General features: G+C 67.0%; 1 protein-coding gene across 6 annotated transcripts in view; it reads right to left on the bottom strand.

Moving 5' to 3' along the window:
- ADGRB1 (adhesion G protein-coupled receptor B1) overlaps positions 1 to 20,548 on the bottom strand; it is a 74,342-nt gene that overhangs the window by 34,711 nt on the left and 19,083 nt on the right. For all 6 annotated transcript variants that reach the window (XM_049092797.1, XM_049092794.1, XM_049092795.1 and 3 more), the window contains exons 3-17: positions 16,631 to 16,789; positions 15,115 to 15,225; positions 14,531 to 14,695; positions 14,283 to 14,447; positions 13,713 to 13,877; positions 13,285 to 13,449; positions 13,003 to 13,104; positions 11,682 to 11,788; positions 11,282 to 11,476; positions 11,063 to 11,131; positions 10,317 to 10,425; positions 8,964 to 9,107; positions 8,410 to 8,485; positions 7,546 to 7,648; positions 6,774 to 6,817 (exon numbers count right to left, since the gene is read on the bottom strand). In XM_049092797.1, coding sequence (XP_048948754.1) covers positions 6,774 to 6,817; positions 7,546 to 7,648; positions 8,410 to 8,485; positions 8,964 to 9,107; positions 10,317 to 10,425; positions 11,063 to 11,131; positions 11,282 to 11,476; positions 11,682 to 11,788; positions 13,003 to 13,104; positions 13,285 to 13,449; positions 13,713 to 13,877; positions 14,283 to 14,447; positions 14,531 to 14,695; positions 15,115 to 15,225; positions 16,631 to 16,789 — 1,879 coding nt within the window. The remainder of the gene's footprint in view (positions 1 to 6,773; positions 6,818 to 7,545; positions 7,649 to 8,409; positions 8,486 to 8,963; positions 9,108 to 10,316; positions 10,426 to 11,062; positions 11,132 to 11,281; positions 11,477 to 11,681; positions 11,789 to 13,002; positions 13,105 to 13,284; positions 13,450 to 13,712; positions 13,878 to 14,282; positions 14,448 to 14,530; positions 14,696 to 15,114; positions 15,226 to 16,630; positions 16,790 to 20,548) is intronic.

The following is a 20,548-nucleotide window of genomic DNA, read 5'->3' as shown; positions in this document are numbered from 1 at the left end:
GGGCAGGGTGGGCGGCTGGGGCCAGTCCCGCTCTTCACCACGGCCTGGGGAGCGTGGTGGGGGCCAGGGGCTGGGTGACACCCTCGCAGACTGGGTGGTGGTGGGCCCTCATTTGGTCCAGTGTACAGTCAAGGAAACTGAGGCCAGGGCTTGCCCGTCCAGTGTGAGCAGAGCCAGGGATTCCCGAGCTGGAGCGAGGAGCCGTCCTGACCAGCCGAGTGTGGCTTGAGGACCCAACAGACCCTGGCCCTTGGGACACAGGCCCAAGCAGTCACCCCAGGGGGACAACTCGAAGCCATGTCCAGGGCAGGCTCAGCTTCTTTGGCCTCTGCCCTCCCCGGGGGCCACTGACCTGTATGTGAGGGCGCAGAGGGGGTGGGCTCATCCTGGTGGACATCCTGCTGGGCAGGTGGCATGGGGACACCCTGATGGCAGGACACTGCCACCAAGGTCACACCACACTGGGTGCTAGGTTCGGGTGAGATGTGCTTAGGCACTGAGTGGGTAAATCCCCAGCCCCCGAGGATGGGAACGCGGTCCCAGTGGGGCCCATTCCAGCGGCCTTGTCACCTCCCGTGGGTTCACTGTGTGTCTCCATCAGCGGAAGCGCGTGGACAGTGGATGGGACCCAGGCCCTGCCCCGGGAGGGGCACACAGGAGGACACATGGCCTCCTGGCTAGCTGGCGTCAGAGCTGGGCAGTAGTGGATGGGAGCGTGGGTGTAGGATCGCGGCCGGGACGGGAATGTGGGTGTAGGATCGTGGCCGAGAAGGCCTCCGGGCCAGGTGGTGACTGGGGCTGCAGCACAACTGGGCGCAGGGGCCACACAGGGCCAACAGGCTAATTGTCCCCGCTGCCCTGAGGATGATGGCAGCCGGGGGGCCACGGGGTGGTGGGCAGTGGCTGGGGGCGCCGGGCTGTCAGCCAGGGGGCGGTGGGGGGTGCCCACGGCCCCACCCCGGGTTCAGAGCACAGCAGCCGTCGCGGGCCATGACCTTGTGGCCTTGTCTGTGCCCTCCAGCTCCCAGCCCTGCGAGGAGACAGGCGGGTGGGCTCAGCAGCCCCTGCAGGAGAGGGCAGGTCCCCTGGGGGCTCTGGCACCACCTTGCCCCCAAGGGCAAAGCCTCAGAGCAGGGGTAGGGGCTGCGGAGGGGGTGGTCTCCTGTCCCCTCCCCCTCCCTTCCGCCCTCCTCCGTCCCCAGCAGAAACCAGCCTTCCTGGGAGACTCAGCTGGGAAGCAGCCCACAGGGACCTAGGACCCTGCCAACTCTCCCTTCCGCTCCCCTCCCCTCGGCCTGCCCCTCGCTGCCCTCTCCAAGGAAACCAAGGGTGGGGGCGAGGCTCTTAAAGGGACCGGGCACAAGGGCAGGGGCCCGCGGAGGGGCCGGCCGGGGTCTGCAGCAGGGACCTGAGGGCGACCCCGCTGGCCGCTTGGCATCCTGGGCCGGTCTCCCTGCACACGGGGGGGGTGGGGGGTGGGGGGTGGGGGGGGTGGGAATCTGCAGAGCCCGGCGGGGTCAGGCTGCAAGGAGGGAGCCCCACGGAGTGTGCAGGCCGCCACCCTCTCCACCAGCCCAGCGTCCGCCCGGCAGGGAGTCGGGGCCCAGAGCCACCAGTAAGGGAAGCCCCCACCCGGCGCCCCGACCCTGCCCCTCCCGGCCCTCACAGGCCTGGCCCCCAGCAGACACCCCCGAGCGCCGGCTGGGCAGGAGGAGCACTGCGGGGAGTGCCTGCCCCCCGCCTGCTCACCACACGGGCCCGGCGGCCCTACTTGCCGGCCGCAGAGCGGACGGTCCGGTCCCGGATCCCACCAGCTCCGACTTTCATGCTCTAACTGAGCAGCTGCCTGAGGGGGAGGCCAGGAGCCGGCTTCTCAGGACCATGGGACCGAGGCCCGGGATGTGCTCTGGGCCCTCATCAGCTCTGTCACCCATCCTCCACGCGTCCTCCCGTCCTCCTGAACGGCTGGGAGCTTGGCAGGGACCCCCCACCCGCCAGCACTCCCACTCCCCCCTCACTGCCAGGGCCAGGCTGCCGGAGGCTGCGGGGGAGGGGTGCCGAGCCATGCTGTCAGCTGGGGTTCCGGAGCCCGAGATCCGGGTCTTTGGCTGGGAGGGGGGCACCCGCCACATAACTTGGGCTTCCGGGGCAGGGGGCTCCAGGGAGCTGTCAGGGCCCAGTGTTTACAGAGATGTCAAGTGTGGGTGTCAAGGCTCTGTGTGGAAATGTGTGTGTATAACTGGGGGCGAGGCAGGTGGAGGGTCTGTGCTGTGGGTGGAAGCCTCTGACTCATTTTTTTCTAAGATGAGCATGTCACATGGTCAACTGTCGCAAGTATCTACAAGAGGAGGTGGCCCTGCAAGCATATGACACACGTATGACATATGTGAACACACACAACGGGTTCCAGATGAGACACACAGTCAGGGTCCAGAGTATGACCAGGGTCAAGGTTCAGACTGTGACCAGGGTCAGGGCACAGATTGTGACCAGGGTCAGGGATCAAAGAGTGACCAGGGTTAGGGCTCAGTGTGTGATCAGGGTCAGGGTCAGTGTGTGACCAGGGCCCAATAGTGACCAGGGTCAGGGATCAGAGAGTGACTGGGATTAGGGCTCAGAGAGTAACCGGAACCAGGGCCCAGAGCATGACCAGGGTCAGGGCCCAGAGTGTGACCGGAATCAGGGCCCAGAGAGTGACTGGGTCCAGGGCCCAGAGTGTGACCGGGGTTAGGGTTCAGGGTGTGACCAGGGTCAGGGCTGAGAGTGTGACCGGGTCAGGGCCCAGTGTGACCAGGATCAGGGCTCAGTGTGTGACCAGGGTCAGGGGTCAGTGGTGACCAGGGTCAGGGCCCAGAGTGTGAACAAGGTCAGGGCTGAAAGTGTGACCATGGTCAGGGCTCAGGGTGTGAATGGGACCAGGGCCCAGAGTGTGACCAGGGTCAGGGATCAGAGTATAACCAGGGTTAGGGCTCAGTGTGTGATTAGGGTCAGGGTCAGTATGTGACCAGGGTCCAGATAGTGACCAGGGTTGGGGATCAGAGAGTGACCAGGATTAGGGCCCAGAGAGTGACCAAGACCAGGGCTCAGAGTGTGACCAGGATCAGGGCTCAGTGTGCGACCAGGGTCAGGGCTCAGTGTGTGACCAGGGTCTGGGCTCAGGGTGTGACCTGGGTCAGGGGTTAGGGCTGAGAGTGTGACCAGGGTCAGGGGTCAGTGGTAACCAGGGTCAGGGCTGAGAGCATGACCAGGGTCAGGGCCCAGAGTGTGACCAGGTCAGGGGTCAGAGAGTGATCAGGGTTAGGGCTCAGGGTGTGATTAGGGTCAGGGTCAGTGTGTGACCAGGGTCAGGGCTCAGAGAGTGACCAGGACCAGGGCCCTATTGTGACCAGGGTCAGGGATCAGAGAGTGACCAGGGTAGGGCTCAGAATGTGACCAGGACCAGGGCCCTATTGTGACCAGGGTCAGGGATCAGAGAGTGACCAGGGTAGGGCTCAGAATGTGACCAGGATCAGGGCCCAGAGTGTGACCAAGGTCAGGGCTCAGGGAGTGACCAGGGTCAAGGTTATGTGTGATTAGGGTTAGGTTCAGCTTGTGACTGGGGCCAGAGAGTGACCAGGGTCAGGGCTCGGTGTTTGATGAAGGTCGGGGCTTGTGTGACCAAGGTTAGGGCTACAAGGCTCAGAGTGTAACTAGGGGCAGGGTTCAGGATTCAGTGTGTGACCAGGGTCAAAGCTCAGTATTTGATGAAGGTCAGGGGTCAGCATCTGACCCGGGTCAGGGCTCAGAGAGTGACGAGGGTCTGGGCTTAGAATGACCAAGGGCAGGGCTCAGTGTGTGAGGGGTCAGGCTCAGGGCTCAGAAAGTGATGAGAGTCAGGGCTCAGGGTGTGACCAGGGTCAGGGCTCAGAATGTGACCAGGGTCAGGGCTTAGGGTGTGACCAGGGTCAGGGCTCAGAGAGTGACCACAGTAAGTGCTCAGAGTATCCAAAGTCAAGGCTCACCAGGGCTCATTATGTGACCAGGGGTCAGGGCTCAAGTGACCAAGGTCAGGCCCAGAGTGACCAAGGTCAGGGCTCAGCAGGTGACTTGCGTGAAGGCTAAGTCTGTTATCAGGACAGGGCTCAGTTAGGGATCACGTCATGGAAGGAAAATCACTATTTCTCATCAGATGGCCACTGGCTCCCTGTCCCCAAGCCCCCCAATCCTGAACATGTGCGACACTCTTTCTCATGCCGCCCTGCACACACAGGTCCATGCCAGCAGACTCAGTTCCTAGGTCACAGCTGGAAGCCGACTTGGGGCCCTTGCCCTGGACCCTATGTCAGGTCATCTAGGAACCCCTGGGCTCCTCTGAGCCCACGCATGGGATGAGGAGCACCCCAGCTGGCCATGGAAGGGGAAGGTGCCCAGCGCAGACCAGGGGTGGGGGGTGCGGGGGTGGAGCCAGCCCTCTCCAGCACAGCCCCCCTCCCCCGTGGGTCCCAGGCTGCCCAGTCCTGGGTCAGATGCTGAGTCACAGGCCCCTCCAGGAGGCTCGGCTTTCTCAGAGGTGACAGACGCAGTGCAGCCGGGCTCCCAGGGCCATGCCCAGGACCAGACGGGGAGCTCGTGTGCGAACGCTGACTGGGGCACACCTCAAACGTGGCACAGCTACTGGCACCTCCCTTCTGTCCTCGGGGCCTGGGCCCCCAGGCTCAGAAACCTTCACAATGCCAGGCATCCGGGGTGACCGGGGGCGGGTGGGCCTCGCCGGGACAGTGCGCAGGCTCCCACACCCGAGAGAGGAAGGGCAGGTGGAGCTCAGGGCCAGAGGTGGCCCCAGGATGGGAGGCTGATGCCCCCAGAGGGCGCGTCCGTCCCCGGCCACACGGGGCTCCGGGGACGGTGGCCTGGCCGCACTCTGGGCTGGCCAGAGCTCCCACAGCCCACGGCCCAGGGATGCCAAGGGGGATGAATCCCACGTCTCTGGAAGGCAGTTTGCTTCCAAGAGCCTGGGAGCGTCCTGGGACCGGACGTCAAGGGGACCACGGCAACGTGGTGCGGCTGTGGGAGCCAGGACGCTGGTGCCGGTCAGGAGAGTGGGAGGCCCCTCCAGTAGGCACGAACCGTGTGGCCCGGGGGCTGCAGCAGCCTTTGAACCGCCCCCCCGGGGAGGGGATGGAGGCCGCGGCGAAGGGCTGGACCGATGGACCGGAGGCCACTGCGCAACCTGCCGCCTGGGAACGCAAAGCTCTGAGGGCCGGCTGGGGCGCTGTGAGCGAGGGCCTGCTTTCTTGCTTTTTCTTTCATCTTTCTGTTCAGACGCCCCATTTTACACCAAGGGGTTGTGCCGCTCGGAAAACCCAGAGAAAAGCACAGGACAATGACCGTAGCCGCGGGCCCCTTGCCGGGGCTGCAGGCCGCCAGCCCTCCCCCAGGCCCTACCTCACACCCCAGGCCCGGAGCAGGACAGGCCCACCGAACCTGCCGACCGGCCCCGCAGGGCCTCGGCACAGGGCCCTGGTACCACCCGCCCCTTTCCAGAATGCTGGTCTCCAGACACTCACATGCACGGTGCGACGTCAGGCCTTTGCTCAAACCTTATCTCCTCAGAGAGGCTCCCACGAACCTGCTTTAAAAGGGACTTCACCCCACCTGCCACCAGATCCATCTGGTCCCACTTCTTGGCAAGTGGCATGACCTGACAGTTTCATAGGAGCCTATAGGTTCCTGCTTTACTGCCCCTCCTCACTGGACAGGACAAGGTTGAGGATAAAACCTGATAGACAAGTACCTTGTCTGTGGTTGGTAATCCCTGGAGGATGGATGGGTGGATGGAGGTGGTGGATGGATAGTTGGGGATGGATGGGGGTGAGGGATGGGTACATGGATGAGGACGGATGGATGGATGGGGTGGATGGATGGGGTAGATGGATGGATGGGGTGGATGCATGATGGATGGATGGATGGATGGATGGATGGATGGATGGATGGGTGGATGGATGGGTGGATGGATGGATGGATGGATGGGTAGATGATGATCTCATTCCAACAACTTCCAGAGTTCCTATACCGCAGCCTACAACTGGCCCCATCCCGCCTGTTCCCCAGCCACCTGCTCTTCCAGCCACACCTCACATTCCACCTGTCCCGTCCAAGTTCCACATTTTGGCTCAAGGTGTGCTTCCATCTCAATCCCCCCCTCTGCCAGGCACACCAGTCCCCCTGCAAGGTCAGCCGCTGTGGGAGCCCTCCTGAACCCCCAGGACACACACTCAACACTGCACTGCCCAGACCACAAGGGTGCTGCAAGGACCCCCAGGCCGGGGCCAGACTATGCAGACTCACACTTCCAGCCAGCCCGGGGAAGGGGTGCCGGGAGGCGTACGGGATGTTGACGCCTGCACTGAGAGAGACGGGTTGTGACAGGGATGCCCACCCGCCTGGCCCCCCGACCCCTGCAGTGGGGAAGGCCTAGCTCCCACCAGGCTCACCTGACCCACCAGGATCCAGCACCAACCTCTTTCCCGCCCTATGTCCCCCAATTCTGACCCTCCTATGGAGGCTGCTCCCACTTTGGGGCCTTTACACAACTCTTTCCTGGGAAGGGTGGGAGGCGGGCTGGGTGGGCTTCAAGCGGCCTCAGAGCCGGAGCTGGGCAGGGAGGCAGCGTGTGAGACACGGATAGAAGGGAGGACACGGCCTCGAGTCCGACTCTGTCGCCCTCCCCTGTGGGCCAGCCTCCCCCGAGCCCACCCTGGAGGCCAGAGGCCACGAAGTCCGCGGGAACTTACACATCTGACTCGTCCCACAGGATACAGGTCTGGTTGGTGGTGCCCTGGGAGAGAGCGGGGAGGAGTCAGGGTCACAGGGCCACCCCACCGGCCCGCGCGAGGGTCACTGCCAGGGGCCACCCACAGGCGTGCTAGGTGGACATTCTGACTCTGCTGTGGCCCCCGGAGATGGGGTCTGAGGAGGAGGAAACGGGCCCAGGGTGGCCAAGGAACGGGCCCCTCGAGGTCCCCAGCTGCGTGGTCTCAAGGAGCCCCCGACCCCTCCCTGAGTGGGGCTGGAGCCCACGACTCTCCACCAAGCCTGCCGCTCACACGTGAGGGGGAGCCCAGGCACAGAGAGGGACGGCAACTTGCCCAGGGCCACACGGTGGGAAGGAGCAGGACCAGTTCCTGCCACGACCCTGGCCTGGGGTTCGGGGCCTGGCGCCCTCTGTCCCGGCTGGGTGACGGCCTGGGCTCCCAGCTTGGCCTCCTGGCCGTCAGCTGCTCCAAGGGCATGTGCACCCCGGCTCCGGTGAGCGGTGGGAGCCCCAGGGAGCAGGGCTTGGCGGGGCTGTGCGGCCGGGGCAGACTCCCGTCAGGAGGGGCCACAGCGCCGGTGCGGCTGCAGACGCGGGTTGAGGTTGGCCTCCCACATCGCCCGGCCGTGAGCCAAACCTCCCCGAGCCTGTCTCAGGGACACGAGCTAACGGGACACCCCAGGCGGCCGCGTGACCGGGTGGGATCAGGGGCAGGAATCAAGCCCGCACAGCCGCACACGGAGGGCACTCACGTTGTACACGTGGGCAAACTCAATCTCCAAGGGCGTGAGCAGGGAGCGGGGCGGGGGCTTCACGGTCACGGAGATGACCTTGGAGTTGAGCACGGTCGTGTTCCTGGGGCAGAGCCGGCAGGTCGTGTCAGGGCCGCGTAGGGGTTCCCCTGGTCCTGGTCCCCCTCCAGGCCCTGACCCTAGCCCCGGCGCCGACCCTGACCCTGACCCTGACCCTGACCCCGACACCGACCCCGGCCCCACCCCGACCCTGACCTCGACCCCAGCCCTGGCCCTAACCCCAACCCTGACCTCGACCCCAGCCCCAGCCCCAGCCCTGATCCTGACTCTGACCCCAACACCGAGCCCGGCCCCGACCCTGACCCCAGCCCTGGCCTCAGCCCTGACCCCAGCCTACTTCCCGACCCTAACCCTGACCTTGACCCTGGCCTCAGCCCTGACCCCAGCCTACTTCCCGACCCTAACCCTGACCTTGACCCTGACCCCGACACCGACCCCAGCCCCGACCCTGACCTCGACCCTGACCTCGACCCCAGCCTCGGCCCTGATCCTGACTCTGACCCCAACACCGACCTTGGCCCGGACCTAGACCCTGACCCCAACACTGACCCCGGCTCTGACCCTGACCCCAGCCCTGGCCTCACCCCAGCCTACTTCCCGACCCTAACCCTGACCCTGACCCCGGCCCTGACCCTGACCCCGACCCCAGCCCCTGACCTCAACCCCAACCCTGACCTTGACCCCGGCCCTGACCTCGACCCCGGCCCTGACCCCGGCCCTGACCCTAACACCAACCCCAGCCTCGAGCCCGGCCCTGGCCCCTCCCGCAGGCCCCCGTGCACCCCGTCTCCCGCCGCCTCCCACCTCTGCAGGGCCAGGAAGCTGCCCAGGTTCCTGTAGAGCACGGTGCCCACCACGAACACAGACGAGTCGTCCGCCTCTGGAAGAGGGCACTGCCGTCAGCCTCTCCCACCGCCTCAGCCGCGGCCTTGCTCCAGCAAGGGAAGCACACAGCCCGGGGGGGGGGGGCTCCTGGGTCACGTCCGCCCCCGTCACGCACACAGCACAGCCGTCAGAGCTGGCATGGCTACCTGGGGCCCCCGAAGTGACCCCCGGGGGCCGGGCAGGGTGCGCTTCTCTTCTTTGGAGCCAGCGTTGGCTCCCGTGTGCTTCCGGGTGGACCCCTTCCCTCCCCGCGGTGACCGGGCCTGTTGGTGCACTCGGCAAAGGCTGCCCAGGAGCCTCCCAAAGCCGGAAGGGCAGGGAGGGCTTCCTGGAGGAGGGGGTGACCTCAGGAACACTGAGAAGAAATGAGTGCAGCGCTGGCCCTTGAGGCCGCAGGTCGGACTCCAGAAGGAAGCCTGTGGGTGCTGGGCCCTCAGACCCCAGGGCCTGAGTCTCCCGCAGGGGCCCCTCACCTGCCAGCCCCGTGGAGAAGACGCTCTTGGACACGGTGACCCTGTCCTCCGGCACCTTGGCCCAGTCGCCCGTGGCCCGCCAGCCCTTCATGGGGAAGCTGATGTCTGTGGCTCCGCTGGCTGGGAGCTTATGGATGCTAAGGACTGGGGCAGAGGGGGCGGCCCAGAGACAGCAGGGACAGACAGACAGACACACAGACAGCCGTTGAGCAACCGGAGCCTCGGTCCCGGGGCCTCGCCTCTCACAGGGGCCAGCCCGGCCACTGTGAAGACCCAGGCCGTCCCCCACAGGGCCGCAGGTGGCTTCTGCACTCCGGTCCCTGTCCCCTGGGCCCCCTTCCTCCCCGGGCTGCTGGAGCCCAGGCCCCCCCTCACAGGGCATCCCCGGGCTCTAGCGCAGGATGGGGGGGGGCTCCTGCTATCTCCCTGGCCCCCTCCCCTGGCCTACCCATGTCCCCTCTCCCAGCACCCCGTGGCCTGCCCTCGTAGGTGTCGGGGGACCACAGCCTCCCCGGAGGTGCCCAGCTACCCCTGGCCTTCGCCCACCTTCTGCCCCGACAAAAGCCCACCCCAGCCAGTTCCCACCTCATCCCTGCCTTTGCTGTCACGGGGCCCCCTGCCCGTGCACCCTTGCCCCTCCGTGACCCTGTGGGGCCCACTCCGGGGACCAGGGCACCTTCCCCACAGGAGACCTAGGACAGAGATGGGGCCCAGTGGATGGGATATGGGCCTGTGGGCCGCGTCGGTGTGTGGACCTATGGGGCGTGTGGGTACATGAAGTGTGCGTGGACGTGAAGGGGGGTGTGGGTGTGGGGTATGTAGAGGATGTGAGGCAAGGGCATGTGGGTGTGTAGGCATATGGGGGCGGGGTGTGGGTGGGATGTGGGCTGACGACCGGTGAATACGTTAGCTGCAGGTGTCTGGCAGGATAGGCGGGGTGGTTGACCTCCCAGGCCCCGGGGCATTTGGAGCTGTCTGTGTCCCCAGGGGCGAGCACTGGTTGCTGTCCCGTCTGAGAGACTGGAGGGTGCGTCTACACTGGGTAGAGCCAGAGACCCTCTGACGAGACCCTTGGGGTTGGAGGCACAGAAGGGCCGGCTGCACGGTCCCGAGCAGCGAGGACATTGGGGGTGCAAGTACGGGCTGGCTCTGGCCCGGGACTCGGGCTGAGACACCCCACAGTCCTCCTGTGGGGTCCCGATGGGCCGTGGTCATCATGGAGCAGGGGCCGCATCTGCATGAGGCCGTGAGGAGAGCCGTGGAGGGTGTCTAGCCGCTGCCTGTTCCCGTGGATGAGGAAACTGAGGCAGGAGGGCAGCCCAGGGCTGAGGAGAGGGCCGGGCGGGGGCTCACCCAGGTTGTCTGTGACCTGGTACGCGTCCCGCAGGTCTTTCATGCGGAAGCCGATGACGCCCACAAAGTCCTCCACCAGCCGGAAGAGCTCCTTGGCGTTGGGACCCATCTGGGGACGGGGTGGGGGTAGGGCAGGGAGCCTCAGAGCCGTGGGGACCGCAGAGTGAACTGAGGGTGTCATCGAAGGCCCCTGCACCCGGCCTGGGACACGGCCTCCCAGCCTTCTGCTCCTGCACCTGCGGCCCCCCCATCCAGGGTCCTGACACCCATCCCTGGGCACTGAGGAGCTCCGGACCCACCCTGGGAACCAGGCTTGGACCTCAGAGTGTCTGCTGACATTTTGTGGAGCACAACCTTGAGCCCTGAGGGGCTGCTGTGCTCGTGGGCAGGGGCCCAGCCTGGAAACAAGGGTGGGGTCTCTGGGTATCCCCAGTCCTTACACTGACTGCTGTCCCGGGGTCAGGAATGGTGGCAGGTTCCAGGTCAGTCCAGGAGGAAGGGGGGCTGACCATGTCCCCGTGACTCTGACACGTGCCACGTCGCCAACACCTCTGCCCACTCCTGCCCCTGAGCCCACTGAGCTCTGGTGGGTGGGGAGCCAGAAGCCCAAAGTCACACCAGCTCAGAGGTCCCGCTGGGGTTCGAGCCCTGGGCCCCACCAGGCTGGCCTGGGCCCCAGGGAGGAAACAGACATGCCTGTGCCCGCCCTGCTGCTCTGACCACGGGGCCCAGACTGGTGTCCATACCAGCTGGGCCTCCTCCCACTTGTCCCGGTTCTCTTCTGCCAGCAGGTTGCTGATAATCTGTACAAAGTTCTAGAAAGAAGAGGAAGAAAGGCCAGTAAGCAGAGGAGGCAGCAGAATTAGGGCTCAGTGTGCGACCAGGGTCAGGGCTCTGAGGCTGGAGCCAGGGACCCCCATTCCCCTTCCCAGGCGCCCTCCCCAGGCTGCCCCCTGGGAGCCCACCTGCGCGTCCCCAGGGGTGGGGCTGTAGTACGCCCTCCGGAAGATCTCAGTCATGTTCCTCAAGACATCGATGGTGGAGAGGAGGTCCCCACTGTAGCTGGTCCCGTCCTGGGAGATCTCCACCAGCGTCTGGATGACCTCGGAGACCCCCTCCCCGGGCAGCCCACGCTGAGCCTTCGCCAGGTGCTCCCGGGTCTGGGGGAGACGGAGGGGGTTGGGTGCCACGATTCTGCAGGACACGTACCCCCAGGCTTGGGCCTCCTGCAGCCCCCGGCCAGGGGCCATAGCTGACTCGTGCCCACAGGCCGTGCCATGGGACACCAGCCACAGGGCTGGGTCTGTGGCTAAAGGGCAGTGGTGGGTGCCGGGCAGGGCGGGACACCCCAGAGCCTGCTCTCACCATCATCTGGATGTTCCGATAGTCGATGGAGACACAGCGGATGTAGGTGGGGGGCTCCCAGTAGGCGATGCCTTCCTCGTCCAGCTCACAGCGCCGCAGGATGAGGCCTGGGGAGACCGCGGGCCACGTCTGCCTCCAGCGCGGGAATCCCACTCCCCGATCCTAGACTCCAGCCCCTCCAGCCCCCAGCGCGCCCAGGGGCCTTCCCTGGTTCTTTCCTTCCACACGTTTAGCGGCAGCTCCTGTGGGTCAGCTGCTGGGCCAGGGACACAGGACCCGACTGCGTGGAGGGGGAGGCCTCAGCCAAGTTGGGGGCCTCTCCCGCAGCCCCTCTGGACGCAGAGGCCCTGCAGAGCCAACAGCCTGGGCCCTGCCCAGCTCCACCCGCAGAACAGCGGGGGCCTCAGCTGGCCTGGGTGTCCTGGGACACTGACGGGCACTGGGCGTCAGCTGGGGCACGGAGCATCCTCCCAGGGAGCAGCCACCAGGGGAGCGGGCACAGCTGCACACACACACGACAGTGATGACCACAAGGAGCTGCCACTCGACAGGAGCCACCGGGTGGGAACGGGCACCCGTTCCATATCGTGGACCAGGATCACAGGGAGGGACGATCCGGTCACATGTGCAGGCAAAAGGCTGGAGGTCATGCCATCACGTGACCCGTGTTTTCTTTGCTTCTCTGGATTTGCAAGGTGCTCCCAGGAATGTGCAAACAAACGGGGGTGGGGCTCGGATACACCCCCCACCACTCTCCCCGACCTGCGTGTACTGCCCCACCCTTTCCTTCGGACACCCCGTCGGGAGAGCCCCCAATGCCCTCCTTTTGCAGAGTGAAAATGGAGGCTCAGAGAGATCGAGCCCCTTCCTGAACGTCACACGGTAAACCAAGGTACACAAAGCGCTGGCATCCCCTCAATCAGGGGGACAAAGAAGACCCAGCCCTTCCCCTAGGAGCACATCCTGCTTCTCCACAGCCCCCCAAAACCCTCCGCAGGGTGCATGGGGATTAAGGCTGCTGGCACTCAGAGTCAGCTCCCCCCTCAGGGCCACCAAGCCCAGGGCAAGTGCACTAACTTCCTTGTGAGTCAGTTTCCCTCCTATAACTGGACATCCCACGCAACGGGCTCTGTGCAGAAGCTGGCTCTTGGTGAGCGCTCGGACGCCGTGAGTGGCTGGCCGCGTGGGTCCCGGCCGTGCTGCCCTGGCTTCAGCGGCATGAGCTGACCGCTCTTTGGGGCCGGGCCCGGAGGGCATCTCGGTGCCTCCCTGTGAGGATGGGACGGGAGCCCATGCCACCTGCCTCCCCCCCAGCCCTCACCTGTGGCATTGCGGGGACACCGGACTGCGGCCACCTCTCCTGCTGGAGTCTCCTTCCAGACCACTGTGCCAAAGTTGTCCTCATCACAGATCTCGTGGGGCTCTGTGGGGGGCCAGAGGCAGCAGGTGCGGCAGGGTATGGGAAGGGGGGCCGTGAGCTGGGGGCAGGCTCGAGGGCCCTCTGGGAAACCCGCTGTCCCGAGGCAGAGCCATTCCCAGCCAGGCTAAGCCCCAGGCCCGCCCAGCAGCTCAGAGCCCTGGGGACAGGACAGAGGACACTCACCGGGACACCGCTGGGCGCTGCACTGCCGATACTCGTCCTGTGGGCCCTGGCAGGCTGCTCCCCCGAAGAAGGGACCGGAGCACACACGTTCCCGGCGCTGTGTGCCGCCCCCGCACGTGACACTGCAGCCGCCCCACGACGCCCAGGCCTGCCACTTCCCATCCACTGCGGGGTGCGGCCAGGCACGGACAGGTCCGGGAGCCACAGGATGAAGAGACACAGCGGCCAGCCCAGCAGGGGGATGGAGCAGCAGGGAGCCATGAGGAGAGAAGAAATGGAGAGCGGGGAGCAGAACCAGAGCTCAGCTCGGTGCAAAGAAAACCAGTGCCTCCCGCGCTGGGTCCCTGCGACCACCCCGGTTTTCCCACTGACACACCCCCCATGCCCGCAGGGTCCTCCACCCACAGGCCCCGGGGCATGCTCCTGACCTGGGCACTGCTGGAGGAAGCAGTCTCGAGTCTCCACCCAGTGGCCCTGGCATTCGGCGCCCCCATAGGAAGGCCCGTTGCACTCCCGGGTGCGCTGCTGCCGGCCCTGGGAGCAGCTGGCGGAGCACGTGCTCCAGCTTGACCACTCATTCCAATTTCCATCCACTGCCCGGCCCGGGGGAGAAAGGGGACGGGAAGCCAGCGTGAATACCCAGGGCCTCACGCCCAGCCTGGGCCATAGGTGTGAAGGCCTCCGGGGGCCCAGCAGCCCACCACACGGGCCGGGCCACAGGCGAGCCCAGGGATCTCGCCACCCAACACCGCGACGGGGACAGGAGCCTGGGTCACCAGTGTGGATGCCCCAGGGGCCCTGCCACACCACCATGAGGCCCAGGATGTGGGTACGACCACTGGGGGCAGCTCCCCCACACCCATGACCCATGAGTGAGAAGGCCCGAGGGTCCCGGACCTCTAGGCACCCCAGCAAGTCGGCCCTGGACTCCTGGGGCCCTTCCCCTCTCCTTCCTTCGCCTGTGCATCCCCTGGGCCAGCTCCCTCCCTCTCACCTACCAGGACACAAGGCGATGTTGCAAAACTTAGTTTGCTTCTCGGGGCCCTCACAGGGGTTGCCTCCAAACTGGGGGGGCCTGCAGGTGCGCGTGCGGTCTCGGAAGCCACGGCCGCAGGTGCTGGAGCAGAGGCTCCAAGGTGACCACTCGTCCCAGGCACCATGCACTGCAGAGGGGACCGGGGAGCGTGGCTGGGCTCAGCAACCCTGGGAGGCTGCCCCCCCCCACCCCCCTGCCCTGCCCCCTCACCTGGACACACAGCCGAGTTATTGCACAGCCGCTGCTCACGCAGGGGCCCGCTGCACTGCGTGCTGTAGGACGAGGACACGCAGAAGCGGGTGCGGGTCTGCCAGCCTTCGCCGCAGGTGCTGGAGCACACACTCCACGGGGACCACTCCTCAGCCGCGGGGTCACCTGCAGGTGCAGACCGACAGCATTGCTGGCCTGCCTCTGTGCTCACACCCCCCGATGAGGGCTGCCTGCCACCAGGCTCCTAAGCCCCAGGGGTTCGAACCCGGGCTGATCTGCGGGACTTGCCATTTCCCCTACAAGGCTGAGAGGGCCCTTGGGTGACCTTGTGCCGCCGTTGGGTCCCTGGGGTCTAGCCCCACACAGGGCCCTCGCCTCGCACCAATCCCTAAACAGTCTGCTTGGAGATAGGCGCCTGGCACCTCAGAGGTTGATCTAACGCTAAGTCATTAAGGTTATTACGTAGAATCAGCAGCAATTAATACAACGATATTTGCCCAAAGACCTCGTCCCCTGAAACCAACCTTCCCCTGTAGTGTTCTAGGACAATCGGGGGCAGGTCCCCCCTGCCCACCCCCGCTCACCTGTCTGCGGGGACGGGAACCCAAAGTGCTGCAGCTCATCGCCCAGCTCCTCGCGCCGCCGGGCGTCTGTGGACCGCAGGGACTGGCTCCGGGAGCTGGTGCGGCCGGCGGCTGCGGGACGGGCTCGGGTCAGCGTCCAGGCCGCTGCCTGCAGCAGGTCCCTGGAATTCTGGAGGGGCGCTCTGGGCCCTGTGTCCCTCAGTCCCCGGCCAGAGCGGGGCCAGGCGGCCGACCCGGGCCATGCGGCCCCACTGGACAGCTGGGAGACCCAGAACGGGGCCACTCTGGCCTGATGCCAGCCCCCTGCAGGTCACCTCGTGCCTCCCCCCACCCCCGGGCCCCTTCCTGCTCTCCTCCGCCTGAGTCCACAGGCACGGCCCACAGGACGGCTCCTCTCAGTGGCAGCTGCCCTCTCCTGCTCAGCCACCCACCAGCGCTCCGGCCTCCCAAGCCTGGCCTCCCGACACCCCAGAGCCCTCCTCAGGTTCTTGAGAGCCGCTGCTCTTCCCAGGAAGGTTCGTGGGGGAATAAACCACCTGGAGGATGACAGTCTCATTACAACTTGTTTTAAAATTATGGAAGCGGCTAAAATATGCATAAGGACGTTAAAGCCTTATTAGAGAAATTCATTCTGGAGTCAGGTTCAGGCCGAGGCCAGCAGGTCTGGCCAGGGCTCCCCGCGGGGGGTTGGAAGGGGCAAACCCACAATGGGCCCTAGTGAGCCCCCCAGGATGCCCAACTCGGCAGGGGAGGGGAAAGCTTAACCCCGGGCGGGACGGGGCGGGGCGGGTTCCACCCTCCTCCTGGGTCCGACCTCACCTACCCGCCCTCGGCCACCTGGACCTGGCCTCGCCCCGCCCCTGGCCCCGCCCCGCAGCAGGCTCCCCTCCCACCTGACCCTGCCCTCGAGGCTTCCCGCCTACCCGGTCCCACCCCAGCCCCGCCCAGGGCTCCGCCCTCCCCTGTGGCACCGCCCCCTCCCCTCCCCCGCCCCGGGCTCCTCCCATGTGGCCCCGCCCCTGGCCCCTCCCTCCCCTGTGGCCCCTCCCCTCCTTGGCCCCGCCCTGGGCCCCCTCCCTCCCCTGTGGCCCCGCCCCCACCCCGCCTTGCCCCCGCCCTGGGCTCCTCCCTCCTCTGTGGCCCCGCCCCCTTGGCCCCCGCCCCGGGCCCCTCCCTCCCCTGTGGCCCCGCCCCCACCCCGCCTTGGCCCCGCCCTGGGCTCCTCCCTCCTCTGTGGCCCCGCCCCCTTGGCCCCCGCCCCGGGCCCCTCCCTCCCCCGTGGCCCCGCCCCCTCCCGTCCTTGGCTCCGCCCCTGTGGCCCCGCCCCCACCCCGCCTTGGCCCCGCCCTGGGCTCCTCCCTCCTCTGTGGCCCCGCCCCTTGGCCCCGCCCCGGGCCCCTCCCTCCCCCGTGGCCCCGCCCCCTCCCGTCCTTGGCTCCGCCCCTGTGGCCCCGCCCCGGCCCCCTCCGTCCTCCCGGCGCCCCCCCACCTTCCCGCCCGTGCCCCGCGCACTCACGGCCGCAGGCCTTGCGGTTGCACAGGCGGCCCTCCTCCAGCACCCCCTCGCAGCCGCCCTCGGCGCCGGGAGCCGGCAGGCAGGTGCGCGTCCGCGTCTGCAGGCCTCCCCCGCAGTCCCGCGTGCACTCGCCCCACAGGGACCACAGCTTCCAGCCTCCTGGGAGGAATCAGAGGGCGGGGCTCAGGGCCAGGGGCGGGCCAAAGGGCGGGGGTCTTTCAGGGACTGACCCGGGGGAGTCTCCCCGGCAGGGACTTAGGGCGCAGGTCCCGCCCCCGCCAGCCCGCCCGGGAGACCGCCTCGCTCGCTCGGGAGGGGGCACTGGGAGACGAGTGCAGGCCTGGACAGGTCCGCAGAGGCCGGCAGGGCCAGGAGGGGCAGAGGTGCTGGGGCAGGGCCTGCCTTGGGGGCCTGGTGCCTACCCCACTCCTCCCGGGTGTCCCACCAGGTGCCAGGCCACGATGCTCTCCAGCTGTGGAGGCCCTCTACGGGGACCTGTGCCAAGATCTCTACTGGCTTTGACCCCCGGGGCCCCAGTGAAGGGGCTGGACCCAGAGCTGGAACCCCAGGGGTGTCCAGAGTGAATGAATGAAAGGAAGACAGCCCCGCTGCCGGGGCATGGCTGCCTCTCGGAAGTCTGTGGGGTAGGCACCAGGGCAGGGGCCCTCACTCCTGAACACAGCCGCAGCCCCTGGGGGACCCCTCCCCGTGGTCCCCCGTCCAGTGTTCTCTGAGTCCCCCGCCTCCTGGCCACGATTCCCTCACTGCACGCAGGGACGCCACTGGAGACCAAGGCTCCACACCTGGTGGCCGCACTGGGGTCGAAGGCCCCCACACCCCTCCATCCACCTCTTTCAGGTCCTGAAATGAGTCTCCTCCATCCGGGTCCTGTCGCCCCCCCCCCCCAATCCAGACCTAATATCCCTGAGGGTCTGAGCCCCTGGGTGGCCCGAGTCCACACAGGGCACTGAGGGGCCGCCGAGGGGCCAGTCACAGGGAGGCTGTGCATCCTGGGCCGGAGTGTGGGGGCCGCATCCATGGGCTGGGGAAGGCAGCTTCTGTCCCAAGGCCGTGCTCAAGGGGCCCGGGCCACTCTGCTGCCTGGGCTTTGGCCGCTGCCATCCGTGTGTCCTGGGGGTCACCGGGGCCCCTACGCTCCCATGAAGCAGGATGGGAACACACTTCACCGAGCACCTGCTCTGGGCAAGCACCCCGACCTCGCTCCCACTTACGAGGTGGCCAGGAAACAGTGGGGTGCATCGCCCAGGCCCAGCACTGGAACCTGCCCTGGGCTCGCCCGAGGCTGAAGCAGGCAGCGGTGCAGGCCAAGGGCAGGTCACCCCTGGCCTGTCGGCAGGACCCCGGGTGCCTCTCGGAGTTTGGCTTTTGTCTGTGGCGTGGGGAAGTAAGCCCCACCACATGGGGAATGAGGGCTGCGGAGACCCCCGAGGGTACCCAGAACCGGCGCTGAGCCCAAAGGCCAGGATCACGTGGCGCCCCCACCCCACCCCCGCCATGGGATGGTCAAGTCCCTCCCGCCTGGCCCCTGCCTCTCATCTGAGGACCGGGGAGCTACTGCCCATACTGATGGTGTGAAGATAAACGGCAAGAAGGGGTTCGGAGATGATGGGTGTGGGCAGTCAGTGGGGTCAGGGTGGCCCCCAGAGCACCCACTCTGATTTGTCAGGGGCGCGGTGTCCAGGTGACTCCTGTCCGGCCCCCATCTAATCTGCGGATGGCCCCGTGGGAGGGCCAGCGCCCCCCATTGCCTGCAGGCCTGTGCTGGGAAGCCACCAGCAGGGGGAGCCAGGGGCGGGCACAGGGGAGGCTTGGCGGCAGGCGGCACCCACCCTGGGCCGGGGGGAGGGGGCAGGGCACCTCTGCCAAGGGCACACGGTGCCCCCCCTCCCAGTGGGCTGGTGCCAGGCGGACGGGGTGGCAGGTCGGCAGGGAACCCGCGGAGGGGCTGGCTCGGACCTCAGTGGCCGCCCCTCTGGGTGGGCTCGGACCCTGCTCTCAGGGCGCCCAGATGTGCTGTGGGGCCTGGGAAGGGCCTGCCAGGGCCACACGGGGTGGAGCAGGGCTGCATTTTGCGTGGTTCTTCGCTCTGGGGGGGTCTGGTTTGAGCCCCTCCTGTGCCTCAGTCAGACGCCCTCATGGGTCACTCTGTTCCCACAAGAGACACCTTGTGGCTCCCCCGTTCATAGGAGAAGACCAAGGCCCACTGAAATGGGGTGCCCGTGCCCCCCGGCTCGGAACAGGCCAAAGGGGAAGGGACCCAGGATGTCGGACCCTCCAGGAAGGGCTGCTCCTCCCCCAGCCACCAAGGCCAGCTCCCCCAGGGGACGCCCTGCGCAGGGGAACCCCGCCCCCGCCCCGCCCCCACCAGAGGGGGGCCTACTCCGGGACAGGTGCTCAGCACAAGGAGCCTTGAATCCCAGCCCACCCAGACAGCCACTTTCACCCCATTTACAGCAGAGGAAACTGAGACTCACAGAGCGGTGGTCAGGACCGCCAGGGGCTGGGGCGAGGCCCCCCTGAGGGTCTGCCTGAGGAGCAGGAGCCCCGGAGGTGCACGAGCCAGGCTCTCTAGGGCTGAGCGGGACCATACACATGGGTGATCCCACAGAAATGCCACTTCATCCTAAACCACCAACATCCCATAAGGACTCCAGAGAGGCGGCTGGGTGCAGGAGCATGGGAGCAGACCGGGGGGCCCCGGGAGAGGGGTGGGGAGCCCCTGCTGTGGCCTCCACAGGCACACGGGCCAGGCCAGGTGGGCGGCTAGGGCAGGTGGCAGACTTCGGGCCTGGACCCCAGGGGCAGGGGGGGGGCAGGTGCAGATGGGGAGACCGTTACCTCCCGCCGACAAGGAGGAGCGAGCGCCCCGTTACAAGCCCCCCTCCAGGGGAGAGCTGCCTGCCAGGACTGCCCACAAGCCCCAGCCGGGGCTCCAGGCCCCACTGGTGTCGCCCGCGGAGGCCGTCCCAGCTCGTCACGCGGACCCGGAGGGCCCGAGGGGGCCGGAGTCCAGGGAGGCTGGCCGGAGACGGGTCGGGGGGCACGTCCCGCCAGTCCTTCCTGGCTGCCCCAGCCCAGCCCCCACAAGGAAGCCTGAGTGACGTGGAAGCTGGCGGTGGGTGGGAGAGAGGGTGTCCAAGCCAGGCTAATTGGAGGATGCCACTCGGTTCCCATGGCAACTGCTGCAGAGCTCAGAGTTTCAGGATAGACTCAGGTTAGGCCTCAGCTGCCAGCACACCCACTATTTCAGGGCTGGTTACCTTGGTGACCCAGGTGGTGGGGGGGTGAGGAGGAGGGGGCGAGGCAGGAGAGGCTGGGGAGTGGGGCCACGGGCCCAGAGGACGGGCTGGCCCCCGGGGGCGGGTCTCGCCCTGCACCGGGATCCTCGGGATCCTCGTGAGACTCAGCTGGGGCCCGGGCGCGGGATCCCTGCTCCCCTCACGCCCCGAGGCCGGGTCCCCGTCACACACTGTCCCCAACCTTGGCCGCGCTCAGGCCACTGACCCACACTCAGGGGATGCTATTCTTGTTACTGTTTTTATTTTTAACGTGTGTCCCCGCACACGGCTGCCACCGGCTAGATGGATCGCCCCGAGCGGAGGGGTCCCCCGGGAAGCGCCCCGGGCCTCGGTGCCCAGCAGGCTTCCCGGGGCAGCGGACAGTGGGCCCGGCTGGGGGGCCGGCCCTCCGGGCGGAAAGAAGCGCATTCTTTCCCGCACTCAATGCCCCTCTGTCTCGGCGCCTCATTTCCATCTCATTAACGGATGAATGGAGCCGATTAATGGCCGCTGGGGGCGAGGGCCCCTTCCCGCCCGGCGCCCCCGCCTGGAGGCTGTGCTGCCCCCAGTCTGCGCCACCGGCCCCCACCCGGCTCCCCGCTGCCTGCGGGCTCCCTGC

The sequence above is a fragment of the Canis lupus genome, chromosome 13, assembly GCF_003254725.2.
Source record: "Canis lupus dingo isolate Sandy chromosome 13, ASM325472v2, whole genome shotgun sequence".
NCBI lineage: Eukaryota > Metazoa > Chordata > Mammalia > Carnivora > Canidae > Canis > Canis lupus.
The sequence above is the reverse complement of the archived record's forward strand: the minus strand, read 5'-3'. Positions and strand labels throughout refer to the sequence as shown.